Below are 13,365 nucleotides of genomic sequence, written 5' to 3' on the forward strand. Positions count from 1 at the left end.
TCCAAAGGAAATTCTAGAGGGAGGAAAAGCAGTTAATTCCTCTTTCTTTTATCAAAAGGAGTTACCTCCCCTCTACACTGCAATGGACCCTGATAGGAGAACGGGGTTGAGGGGGGAGGGGGCTCTGCCAGCAATTCACTCTGTGACTTCAGGCTCCCCCATAAAACTTCCAGTGTCCAAAGGGATGAAAACACCTGCCCAAAATAACTCAGAAAATTGCTGCGGTGGGGGTGGGGGGGTGCATGGGGGGGCAGGTGGAGGGGTTGGAGGAAGGATGAACACGGAGACACAGATTTGGGGAACGATCCTTTCATATGTTTATACAGTTGACGTTTTTGAAAAACACCAAGTTATCCACCTTGAACCTTCTTGGGATGCCAGTGAGATGAGACATAAACAAACAGCACCCAACAGGTAAAATTCTCCTTTATTCAGCAACAAACATTTACTTACGACACTCAGACGGCCTAGATTCACATCCCAGGCCCACATCTCAGGAGCTGGGACTTTGGGCAAGTGACTGAACTGCCACGTCCTTGGCCACGAAATGGGGTAAGAGAGGACCCATCTCTGCAAGCTTCTGTAAGGATTAGGATTAAGCGGAAAGTGCTTGCAGCGCGGTGCTTGGCTCTTGGCCCTGGCTCCCGGGAAGCTATTGCTAAGCGGTTAAGAATACAAAGAGGCAGCGGACAATGAGAAGCAGTCACAGTCCAATGGGAGCAATGGACAAGTAAACAAAGGAGGGCAGATACTGAGTGATAAGTGTAATTATAGGACACGGGATGACGGGAGAGCGCAGAGGAGGGAGCTGGTCGCGCAGGCTCCCTGCCAGGCTAGCTGTTCTTGCCCCTCGGGCCCTTTCCTGCCCGGGCTGTGTCTGAAGCTGGGGATAGGGATGGGGCAGGCAAAGGAAGTGGCCTCCCAGGGCCCTGAGCGCGGTGCTCTAAATCAGGGCTCCTGGCCAAGGCAGTAATTGCCAGCCGCTGAAAGATATTAAGCGCCAGGGAGGAAAACCAAGTTCTCTGTGAGGCAGACTTTTCAGAGTTCTTATAGCTTGTAAAAAAAAAAAAAAAAAAAAATGTAAATAGTTACCCAGTGAGATATTATTTCATGTTGTTGCCATTAGGGTTTGAGTGTTATGCAGAGAGAGGCGATCATTCAGGCAATTCTGCTTCTGCGAGGACTTTTAAAACTCCACATTAACCCCACACAACAAATCCACCACCTCCAGCTCTCAGCCTGACTCAGGCATTTTCTCCTGGGTGGCGAATTTTATGTAAATGCAAGTAGTGAAAAAAAATCTATAAATATTCAGCATTTCCTAAAGGATTTTCCGGAGGGCTTGGGGGGATTGGGGGGGCATTTCTTTTAAAGAGACTCATTTTGACTGGAGGCTGGGGTGAGGGATACTCTCATTTCTGGTGGAATCTGGGGACAGATTGGGTATTTTTTTTTTTTTTTAGATTTTATTTATTTATTTGACAGAGAGAAATCACAAGTAGTCGGAGAGGCAGGCAGAGAGAGAGAGAGGGAAGCAGGCTCCCTGCTGAGCAGAGAGCCCGATGCGGGACTCGATCCCAGGACCCTGAGATCATGACCTGAGCCGAAGGCAGCGGCCTAACCCACTGAGCCACCCAGGTGCCCCAACAGATTGGGTCTTGAGGGCGGGCGGTCCCCAGTGCTGAGTGGCTCCGGACGCTGTTACTGCCATGACTGGTCTTGGGACGCCAGCCCCACGGATGCAGGATGCACATATCACAGCCCTCACTGACCTGGGACTCCCCTTGCACCAAGGGCTGAACATGTGAACACACATTGTCTGCTTCCAGCCTCCTGACCCTTGGAGGTCATTCTTATACCTCACACATGGGGAAAAGGAAAGGGAGGTTGACTTGTCTGGGCCCAGACCCACGGGAACAGCATGGTTCAAAGGCCTGGTTCTGAGAGACCTGATTCCATGCAACCACTCCACCACTCACCAGTCAAGGACTTGGGGAAGGGACTAACCTCTCCAGCCTCACTCTCTTCAGCTGGAAATGGGAGAGAAGAACACCTAAGGCTTGTGGAGTGTCTGACACATGGAATGGCACAGGGCATCCTCCAGCAGCCTCCACTCTGTCCTGTCTTAATGGGGCTGCTTGCACCCAGAGCAAGCTGAGCAGGTCCTAGAGAGAGGGAGGCTCCTTAACCACACATCTGCCACTTTTCTTTTTATTTATTTATTTATTTGAGAGAGAGAGAGAGAGAGAGCACAAGCAGGAAGAGCAACAGGCAGAGGAAGAGGAAGACACAGGCTCCCCACAGAGCAGGGAGCCGGATGCGGGGCTCAATCCTAGGACCCTGGGACCCTGACCTGAGCTGAAGGCAGATACTTAACCGCTGAGACACCCAGGCGCCCCATATCTGCCACTTTTCTGCAAGGCCAGGCCATGGGCCGTAGGCCCTGTACAACATCTTGCGTGGGCTTTTCAACCTCATCCGTACAGCGCCATGCTCTGCGCACCACTAACCTGCAGTAAATAAGGCCCAGCTGAATACTGATCCTTATTCTCTCCCAGGTGGCAAGCCATTCCTCTGAACACTGACCTTGCTCTGCGCCACGGGGAGGAGGGCCCCAGTTAGGACTCTATAGGTTAGCTCTTCAGCTAAGTGAAGGTCGAATAGCAATTGTAATCGTCGTCTAGTCGTGGTTTAATCAGGCCTCTGGCCTGGCTAAGTCTGGTATCCCATCTTTTCTCCTAAGGCCATTGGATGGATTCAGCCAGAAGAGCGCTGCTGCTCTCACCAGCACCCTGAAAGGAAAGGTATCCCATTCCCTTACTGGCACTTTCCAGGAGAGGGGAGAGAGGCCGGTTCTGGCCTCAGTGCAGTCAAGGCTTCCACTGTTCCTATCGGTGATCACTGCTGTGAGCTAAGAATGTGGGTGTGTGGGTGGGTGAGTGGGTGTGTGTGTGTGTAAGGACAATATAATACTACTGAGGCAAATTGCTTACCTTCTATCCAGAGCCTGCCCATTCTACCATCATCCCCTCCTTTCTCCTTTTCTTTCAATCATTCATTACCTTTTTCTTCTCTTTTCCTCTAAATATTGTCACCCTCTCTTCATCTCCCCTCTCTCCTCTCTGTTGCCTCCTACCCCTCTTTTCCTTCCAAATTCGTCTTCTCTCTCCCCTCCTCTTTGTTCCCAGCTGATTTCCCATTAATCATCCCTAACACACATCTGCTTGGGTCCTGGAAGGATTTTTTTGGTTGGCTCTCACAGCTGGGCTGGTTACAATAATCAAGAAGGAGTCTTTCATCTCTCTCTGCCTCTTGGGTCTCCTCTCTTCCCGGCTAGTCCTTCTCCAGGGTGCCTATAGAGGCCCACACTTTCCCAGTCCGTAAGGCTTTCTTCTGTTCTCTGTCTAGGAAGCAATTTCCCCAAGGCCAAATAGGCTTGTAGCTCGCAGGAGCCCTGCAATGGACTTTCAAATGTGGTGCTGGCAGTAGCAGCAAAGTCAGAAAGCACGGAGGTTGGCACGAGAAGGAGGGGCATAGAGACCACCACATAGATGGGATTACCCCCTCTCTTGTACCCCTCTTGCTGCAATATGGAAGACACCTCCCAGCCTCCCTGTCATCCCTTAGCATTGGTTTCAACCTGGCTTTACCAGGATTAAAACTGGGGTAGGCAGAGCCTGTGTAATTTCTAAGAGGTCTATGCATAGTACCCAAAAAAAACCAGCAAAGATGCAGGGAGTACATTTAGTTTAGTGTATGATTGATATGGCCTGGGAATGGTGCCTGCTGTCTCCTTTAGTGAGCATGATAAATGTACGGGATTGCTATTTGTTATTTCCGTGATGGTTATTTCTTTCCGTTTGGAGAACCCCTTTGAAATCACCTATCCCCATCTCGGGTTCTCATGTTGTTTCAAGGCGTAGATCAACGCGGCAGAGTCAGGGATGGGTAGTCCCGGAGCAATAGGCCCCAAGTGACAGGCCTGACAATCAGTGTGATGGATTGGGTCTGGGAAAGTGGTACTGGGAGGCAGGCAATGACACCAGCGCGCCTCCACTGGCCGCTGAGAGCACGGAAAAGTGGTCTCCCTAGAGGCCGGCGCACAAAGGACCAGCTTCACCTTCTGACGATCCGCCAACCGGGAACTTTAATGTCAGTACTTATGACTATGTAAAATCTCTGCCAAGCGCGCAACCGGCAATACACACTTAATCTAAAAGGTGTGTGTGTGGGGGGGGGGGGTATTGTTGTTTTTAACAAAAAGTTTTTATTCCAAAATTTCCCTGGGAAAAGCTAGTGCATTTCCCCCCACCAGAAGAAAAGATGGGAATGGAAAGGCGCATCTCTGGAGTTTGTATCCACGCGCAGCACGTAGAGATTCCCCCCAACCCCCGCGCCCGGGTATACTGGCCTCTCCAGTGATCCTGGCTACGCCCCCCTCGAAGGCGCGCTGCAAGGAGGCAACCGCGCTCCTCTAAACAGACTCTGTAAGAAACCTGAAACACACCCAAGACCGAACCTATAAATCAATGCGCAGGCAGCGCGCGCCAGGCGCATCCGGGAGGTGGGCACAGCTTGGGACACCGCGCTACGTCGCGACCATCTCACCCCGGAAGGGAGTCCTCAAACTTGCAGGCTTCGGACAGAACAGGCTCAAAATAGTTGGAGCGGCGACGCCGCGTCCCGAGAGCCGTGGACGCCTCCAAGGCTCGGGCGCTTCCACGTGAGCACACCAGGGAGAAGCCAATTAGGGAAAGAAAGCTGGACGGGAGCAGAGCCGGAGCTGCGCGGGAGCAGAGCCGGAGCAGGGCCCGAGCTAGGTTGGCGCTCTGGAGGCGTGGCCCGCCCCCAGGCGGCCTCCAGGAGAGGCTGGGACTCCGCAGCAGCAGAGCCAGCGCCTCTCGCCCCTACCCCCCCATCCGCCCCACCCCAGGCACACTCGGCTGGCGGGTGACTGACCGGGCCAGCACCACCTCCGGCGGCGTGAAATGAGAGGGGAGAGAGGAAAGCCAGCGGGGGATAGGGCGCGGAGCCCAGGGTCCGGGACAAGTCCCGTCCTCTATGGGACCCCGGGGCAAGGGCGGCCCAGCTGGGGGGAGGGGAGGAGTACGGCGGGTGGTGGAGGCCGAGGCGGCGCCGGCGCGCGGGCGAGGCCCCTTTAAGGCTCTCCCCTCCCACCGGCGGCGCCGGCCTCCGCCCGCCGCTCTCCCCGCCCCGGGGTCCCGGCGAGAGCTGCGATTGGGCGGGCGCGGCGATCCCTTTGAAGTGTGGCTGCCGATCGCGGCTATTTGACGTGCGGCTCCGAGAAGGCGAAGGTTTTTGTGTTGCTCGCCCGGAGTAGCGGCGGCGGCGGCGGCGGCGTCGGTGGAGGAGGGGTGGAGGCGCAGCGACTGCTGCACCGCGCTCGACGCTGCGGAGCGAGCCCACCCGCCCCGGGAGCTCGCCTCCCCGGTGCTCCCCCTCCCTCCCCGCCCCCCCAGTGGCGCTGCCTCCTCCAAATGAGCGATTCGCCCGCTGGATCTAACCCAAGGACACCCGAAAGCAGCGGCAGCGGCAGCGGCGGCGGTGGGAAGAGGCCGGCGGTGCCGGCGGCGGTGTCCCTCTTGCCCCCGGCGGACCCCCTGCGCCAGGCGAACCGGCTCCCTATCAGGGTCCTGAAGATGCTGAGCGCTCACACCGGCCACCTCCTGCACCCGGAGTACCTGCAGCCGCTGTCCTCCACTCCCGTCAGCCCCATTGAGGTCAGTCTCCTGGTCGCTGCCCGCCCAGCGCCGGCCCCATTCCGCCCACCACTGCCGGGCCCGCGGCCCCACTCCCTGCGTCCCGGGGCTCGGTGCGACGCCCAGGTCTGGCCGCGCCGGTGGACCGGGTGAGGAGGAACCGAGGGAACAGGGATCGGAGACCACCGGGTTCTCCTCAGGCTTTTCCGTGGAAGGTTCGCCTTCCACACTCGCCTTTCGGAACTACGTGTTTTCTCTCGGATTGGGTTTGCTCTTGGGAGTCTCCACTGGGTCCTTTACTTTTCCTCTGACACCCAGTTTCCAGACGAGAGACGATCTCTCCTGGGCTTTTCTTGCCCCCGCCCCCCAACACACACACCGGTGTGGGCTCTTTGGGTCCGGATCGCCCCCGTCCCACTCCGCCTCTGTCCCATCCGGTTAGAGCGCTCTACGCCCCGGCACTCCCGATCCCAGGTCTTTCTTCCTCCCACCGCCCTGGGTGCCCTCCCCGGGGGGGAGGGGCCACTAGGAGAGCGCCCGCGGCCGCCCTGGCTTTCGAATGCGTTTCTCCCGGCTCCTACCTCGCGGCGCCACCGCCAGAAACCCGTCCCAAGCGAAGTTCCCCAAACTGAAGTAATAAGTTTTCTCCTGGACACAGGGGAGGGGGAGATTAGAAGGTAGGGGGCGATCACAGCCCCTCCCCCAGCCCCGACTCCAGACGGGTCACCTGCACCCGCGGCGGCCTCTGGTGGACAGCTTCCACTGCCCCATTTGCCCAGGCCTGTGCCGCACTCTGGGACCCAGTGGAATGAGGGATCCCACTCGGGCTCTGCGAGCGCAGTTCCACACTACTGCGCCGCCCCTCCCGCCTTGCTCTCTGAGGGCCTTGCTCTCAGACCCTCTCCCCCAGGCCTTCCCGCCCCGTCGCACCGCCGCCGGGAGACCCCGTGCCCACCCGGCTCCCCAGACACCCCGCTTGCTCCGTCGGTTTGGTGGTCTCACCCCCTTCTCCCTTCCGTTGCCGCTGTCTCCCACAGCTGGACGCCAAGAAGAGTCCATTGGCGCTGCTGGCCCAGACTTGCTCGCAGATCGGCAAGCCGGACCCACCGCCCTCGTCCAAGCTCAACTCGGTAGCAGCGGCGGCCAACGGGCTGGGAGCCGAAAAGGACCCTGGCCGCACCGCCGCGGGAGCTGCCTCCGCGTCTGCGGCCCTCAAGCAGCTGGGGGACTCCCCTGCAGAGGACAAGTCCAGCTTCAAGCCCTACTCCAAGGGCACCGGCGGCGCCGACTCCCGTAAAGACAGCGGATCCTCCTCGGTGTCCTCCACCTCTTCCTCATCCTCCCTGTCTCCGGGAGACAAGGCGGGCTTCAGGGTCCCCAGCGCCGCCTGCACGCCCTTTCCCCCGCATGGAGCGCCGGTCTCTGCGTCGTCGTCGTCGTCGCCTGGTGGCTCCCGGGGCGGCTCCCCGCACCACTCTGACTGCAAGAACGGCGGTGGGGGTGGCGGCGGGGACCTGGACAAGAAAGACCAGGAGCCCAAGCCCAGCCCGGAGGCTGCGGCAGTGAGCCGAGGCAGCGGTGGGGAGCCCAGCGCCCATGGGGGTGGCGCGGAGGCTGGGTCCTCCGGGCGCAAGTCCGAGCCGCCCTCGGCGCTGGTGGGGGCCGGCCACGTGGCGCCGGTGTCCCCCTACAAACCGGGCCACTCCGTGTTCCCGCTGCCACCCTCCAGCATCGGCTACCACGGCTCCATCGTGGGCGCTTACGCCGGCTACCCGTCCCAGTTCGTGCCTGGCCTGGATCCTAGCAAGTCCAGCCTCGTAGGAGGCCAGCTGTCGGGGGGCCTGGGCCTGCCACCGGGCAAGCCCCCCAGCTCCAGCCCGCTCACCGGGGCCTCCCCGCCCTCGTTCCTGCAGGGATTATGCCGCGACCCCTACTGCCTGGGAGGTTACCACAGCGCCTCGCACCTCGGTGGCTCCAGCTGCTCCACTTGCAGCGCGCATGACCCCGCAGGGCCCAGCCTGAAGGCGGGGGGATACCCGCTGGTATACCCCGGGCACCCGCTGCAGCCCGCTGCGCTCTCGTCCAGCGCCGCCCAGGCCGCGCTTCCCGGCCACCCGCTCTACACCTACGGCTTCATGCTGCAGAACGAACCGCTGCCGCACAGCTGCAACTGGGTGGCGGCCAGCGGGCCGTGTGACAAGCGCTTCGCCACCTCGGAGGAGCTGCTCAGCCACCTACGGACTCACACGGCCCTGCCGGGCGCGGAGAAACTTCTGGCCGCCTACCCCGGGGCTTCGGGCCTGGGAAGCGCCGCCGCAGCCGCCGCAGCGGCAGCCTCCTGCCACCTGCACCTCCCCCCGCCCACCGCCCCGGGAAGCCCCGGGTCGCTGTCATTGCGGAGTCCACACACTTTGGGGCTAAGCCGGTACCACCCCTATGGCAAGAGCCACTTATCCACAGCCGGGGGCCTGGCCGTGCCCTCCCTCCCCACAGCCGGACCCTACTACTCACCGTATGCGCTGTACGGACAGAGACTAGCCTCAGCCTCCGCACTGGGATACCAGTAACTACAGCTCTTGCTCCTACCCAACCCTCTTCTCCTTTCTCCCTACCCCACCAACCCTGTTCCCCCCTCACCGCCGCCGCAACCTCCACTTCTGCTTGTCCCTGCCAGGATCCCCCCCGGCCCAGACCCTCCCCACCGGACTGTGTATTTATTTACTATAATGTTAGCTTACAAGCTGGGAATATAAGTGCATTAACGGCCCACACGAGTCAATGGTATGCAAAAAGTCTGTGTTCCCCAAATAATAATATTAATCACACAAGTAACTACATGTTTCCCACCCCTCTTCCTTTATTTTTGTTGTTTTTCTTAGATGTAAGGTTCTTTTTTTTCCTTTTTCTTTTTTTTTTTTTCTTTCTTTTTTTGATTGGTTTGGTTTTAGGGGGAGGAGGGAGAGTTGGGGTTCTGGGGTTCTTCTATTTGTTTTCCCTTCCTGGGGAGTTTCTTGCATGCTTCCTAACCGTTAAGACTACATTTCCCCCTTCTCTTTTCCCCCTCTTTCCCCTTCATTTCTTCTTGTTTCCTTACATTTGAGATTCTGTTTTATCCTTTGTACAATTAACAGAGAGGAGATATTTTTTGTAACTCGTTTGCAGGGATGCAGGGATCCGCCTTGGTGGCAAGAGGTCTTGTGTTCTGTTGACCCAGAACTCTGCTCTGTGACTCGTCCCCTGCAACCCTCTTCTTCTGGGGTCCTTGGTCTGCACCCTGGCCCCCAAAATTAGAGCCTTGCTCCTCTGTCTTGCTGTAAGCACTAAGAGCCCTGACCCCACCAGCAGGCTCCCCTGTGAGAGACCCAAGCAGCCTCTGACAGCCTTTCTACCTTCCAGACTTCTCATGGCCCCAAACACCCGGTAGTCACACGGCCTGCTGGTGGGGGACCTGTAGGGCTTCTCTCACTCAGTTAAAAGTCCTAGGAGGCCCTGCTGGTGAAACTTTGCTCTTAATATTTTGCAAAGTGCATTGGTAGTCCTGTTTTATTCTCCTTTGGGCGTGGGGGGCAGTGGTCCCCTGGTGGTAAGGGTATGGTCAGTGATTCTTGCTAGATCCCTCCAAAGCAGACCAGTGGCAATATCGGAGGGCAGTACAACCTCGGTAGCTCCATTGGGGGACAGTTGGGGAGCCCGGGAGTACACGGATCACAGTAGCCCCATCACCCCCTCCCAGGCCTGACCCAACAGAATCCCCAAAGTTGGCCATCGGCTTCCGTGGGCTCCCTCAGTGACTGGGATGGAAGACTCCGACCCCTGGGTCTTCTCCCCACACCTTCCCTCCCTCCTGGTCTTGTGCAGCAGTGTGGGGGGCTGTGGGGCCTGTTTGGGATGGATAGAGCTCTCCCTTGGTAAGACTTATTTTGTTAATAAATGGAATACTTGGCTATATTCACACCGTGGTGTCTTTCTCTCTTGCCTACCCACTGTCCCATTTCCAGACACCTGAGATGTCCTTCTTTTATTCTTGTTTAAATACCTTATGGTTTCCTTCTGAGATTTCCGTTCAAGGTCGAGTTTAATGCCTTCCTCAAGAAGGGGGGTGGGGATGGGGGTAGGAAAAAAACACAAAACTTCTGCCAACGCATTACAAATAACATAAAACCGCCTTTATGGTTTTTTCCCCCCCAACGGTTATTTAGCTCCTAGGCTCCCTTCGTAGTCCTTGACATTTCCTGGGGACAGGGTGGAGGGAGTGTGTAAATGCGGTTTTTCCTCTGGGCCTAGAGGTACTAGGATCTGAGAAAGGAACCAGGGCGCGGGGCTCATACTGCCGGCAGCACCTTCCCCGGAGCCCCGCAGGTATGCAAAGTCGACGTGCCTCTGGCGCCACCTAGTGGCAGAAAGACGAGTGACGAGCGCCAGCCCCGACGACGCCTTCTGCGCTTTCCACTGGAAAGGCGAGTAATTTCCTTTTCTCGACTGCCTTTCATACACCTTGACAACAAAGAGTAAATGCCCCTGCTGAGACTGGTGCTTTGCAAGGCTTGGGAGCTCCCCATGGCCAGCGCTGGGTTGTCGACCCCGGCCATTTGCGCCGACAGAGACTTCTCTGGACAGGGTTTGGGTTTTGCTGAGAAGGCGCGGTGATTACTCGGGACTTTGAAGCCACTCTCGGGCCCTGTTGTCTTGAGCTCACACGGCTGATCCAGCTTGGGCATCCTCGGGCCTCCACCCTCCTGAGGATGGGGCGCCGTTTATCAGGAAGCTGGGACCAGGGCCGAGCACCTCCCCAAGGCGCGGGGGTTCGGCGCGCCCAGAGGAGAGGACCGACCTCCTGCACGTCCACCTTGGGCAGTGAGGGGCCAAGGCCGCGGGCTTCGGGGCGCACCGGGCTAGGCCGCAGGGGCTCTCGGCCTCCAGCGCCTGGGACACTCCAGGCCACCTGTTGGGCGCACTTCACAGTGGGCTCCCTCGCCCCCTCCTGGCGGCTCTCCTCGGTGTCCGCCCCGTGCCGCTTCCGGATCTGTTGTTGTGCTGCTGTTTTACTTGGCTTTTTCTGTGAGGATTGCGACTTACAGGGCAATTGGTGCTCCTCGAACCGCGCGTCTCTGAAACGTGGGTAGATCCGAGGTCAAGTGCGGAAGGGCGGGTGGGAGGGATGCGCTCTCCGCCCCGCCGGGTGGTTTGAGGCCACACCACACTCCCCTGGAGAATCAGGGAGGGTCTGGGGACTTGACAAAACCTCAATGTCAGATGCTTTTGTAGGGGAGTTGGATTAGGGGTTTTTGAAGTTTTGCCACTATATCTTTGTTTCTGGCCAAAATTCCTTCATTAGTCAAGAGAACCTCAGGCGGCTTCTGCAGAAAATATCAGTGCTGACCGCCATAAGAACTTACGTGTGTCCCAGGGTTGGGACCTGGGCTGCTGGTGTCTTTGGGCACGTGGGGGCCGCAGGGGGAGTCAGGGAGAAGGGCAGGAGAATGGGCTGGAGAAGCAGCCCTGGGACCATGTCAGGGTGTTCCTGGGGAATCATCATTCTCAGTGTTCTTCAGGTTCGAATTGGCCCCAATGTTTAAAAGGCCTGAAATGTTACGAGTTGCTTTGGTTTTTCTTCTTCTTCTTCTTCTTCTTCTTCTTCTTCTTCTTCTTCTTCTTCTTCCTCTTCCTCTTCTTCCTCTTCTTCCTCTTCTTCCTCTTCTTCCTCTTCTTCCTCTTCTTCCTCCTCTTCCTCCTCTTCCTCTTCTTCTTCTTCTTCTTATCTTCTATTGTTTTTCTTTGCTTTTTTGGTTATTTCCCATCCTGCCTTCCCCTCAAGTCCTTCTCTTTTTTTTTTTTTTTTTAATCCTTGCTAAAACTGCTGGAAAGTGCTCCCTCTGCAGGAAGACTTAAACTTTTCTCTATCTTAAACTTGGCTGTCCTCAGACCTCCCTAGCTGAGTTTCTCTTGTTGGGATAGAGAAAGGAATAGATTCGCAGTCTCCAAGATTGAACTCTCTGTATAGCAAAAGTCACATTTATAGAGCTGCTTGGCTCACCCACGGCTTAGAAACCCCTCAGGCTATTGAGTTCCCCCAGAAAGTGTATTGGTGGCCTTTGCAGACTGGGAAGGAGGCCCTTTGCCTAGTAGGGATGGGCTGTCCCCAGCTACCATTGTGACATCAAAGGGCAACCAAGGGAGTTTGGAGTGTCCCAGTTCTCACCCTGAAATGTCAGCCCTCCTCACCAGAAATGGGTGCCAGTTCCTAAGAAACGTTTAATTAGCTGGTGGGCAGTTGGTTACTTTCAATAGCTAAATTCTCATTAAACAAAGTTGCTGTTTTAATAGAGATAATACTCCCCACTGACTGCTTATTTGCATAATTAATTCATCCAGCAACTCTTTTCTTTGAGAATCACCTCCACCTTCTATTTCACCACCTCCTTCTCTTCCTAGCCCTCCCCCTCCCCTTTCCTCCTAATCTCTCCCAGGGCTCTCCACAACACGGGGCCTGTGTTCCCAAGGCACCAGGAAGGGTGGAAGCTCAGAGCTGCAACTTGAGACACTGGACGTTCCTGGCTCCAGGTCCGATTTTTACACCTCTCGCCTGGTTATTTTTGTGGCCCCGTGGGCAGCCGTGGAAGGAAGAGAGAGAGACAGGGAGGGGAAGGGGCTCACTCTCAGACCCAGGTTTGACACAAACAAAACAGCATGGTACTGGGTTTTTAACTTACCAGTTGCCTCCCCCCCAAAACCCACCTCTTGAGAAATCTGTAGCCCAAGGAGGAGGCGTGGGGCTGCCGTAACTGCCCCTGGGCCCTCCCCAGCACACTGTGAGGTGTCTCTCAGAGCTAACTCCTGCCTGATGTATGTCTGGGTGACTGTGGAATTCGTCTTGCAATAATCCTGAGGCTCTGCACTTTATTAATCATTTTGTAGGGGAAGCTGCTCTCCAGTTTTCTGTTTGATTTGATTTCATTCATCCTGTCTTTCTGCAAAATAGATGGTTGAGTGCATCCGATAATGTATGGTTTAATTTGGAGCACTATGGGTTTGAATTACCATTTTCATAATGTGCTCTGCATTAATGTGTTACATCATTTATAAAGAGGAATGTGCTGGGTTTCAAACTTTCTCCGGAAAGCCAAAGTCACCTAAAGGAAACAAAGCCAAATCACATCGACCCATCTTCTTACCTCGCCGTTCGAGAAAGCCCTCCCTGCCGCCCAGCCCGGGTTCAATCTGCCAACGCTCATAAAACCCAACATGAGGCTTTTGTGTTCACATAATGCAGGTGGGTGTCAAGGTTTGGGGGGAACTCGCACATGGCTGCCCGGGAGCATTCAATGGGAGCACAGAGCTCCCCCTCATTATTGTGTAACAACGGCTTTGCAGCCAACCCGGTTGGAGGAGACCTCCAGTGGATGGCTCTGCGTAGACCCTAATCCCAGCCCTCCCTCCCCAATGGCTGTAATAACACCAGCTGTCTGTTACTCAAACTCTGACTGAGGAGGAAAAAGCACTGATTATCCAAATACAGTCATTAAAGGGGAAATGTGTTTTTAGGACTGTCAGAGTGATTAATGAGGGCTAGCCGTCTTTGCAAATGCACTTGTTTAGTCTAACTGGCAGCTTCTATTTTCCTATTGATTTATTGCAGCCGTTGCCG

At 56.3% G+C, this 13,365-nt stretch overlaps 1 protein-coding gene across 1 annotated transcript; it reads left to right on the forward strand.

Moving 5' to 3' along the window:
- The first annotated feature begins 5,296 nt into the window (after positions 1-5,296).
- ZNF703 (zinc finger protein 703) lies at positions 5,297-9,672 on the forward strand. Its single transcript, XM_059384127.1, has 2 exons — positions 5,297-5,741; positions 6,758-9,672. The coding sequence occupies exons 1-2, from the start codon at positions 5,499-5,501 to the stop codon at positions 8,285-8,287; spliced, it is 1,773 nt and encodes a 590-aa protein (XP_059240110.1). The 5' UTR covers positions 5,297-5,498; the 3' UTR covers positions 8,288-9,672.
- The last annotated feature ends 3,693 nt before the right edge of the window (positions 9,673-13,365 follow it).

Source organism: Mustela nigripes, chromosome 18 (assembly GCF_022355385.1).
Source record: "Mustela nigripes isolate SB6536 chromosome 18, MUSNIG.SB6536, whole genome shotgun sequence".
NCBI classification, from domain to species: Eukaryota; Metazoa; Chordata; class Mammalia; order Carnivora; family Mustelidae; genus Mustela; species Mustela nigripes.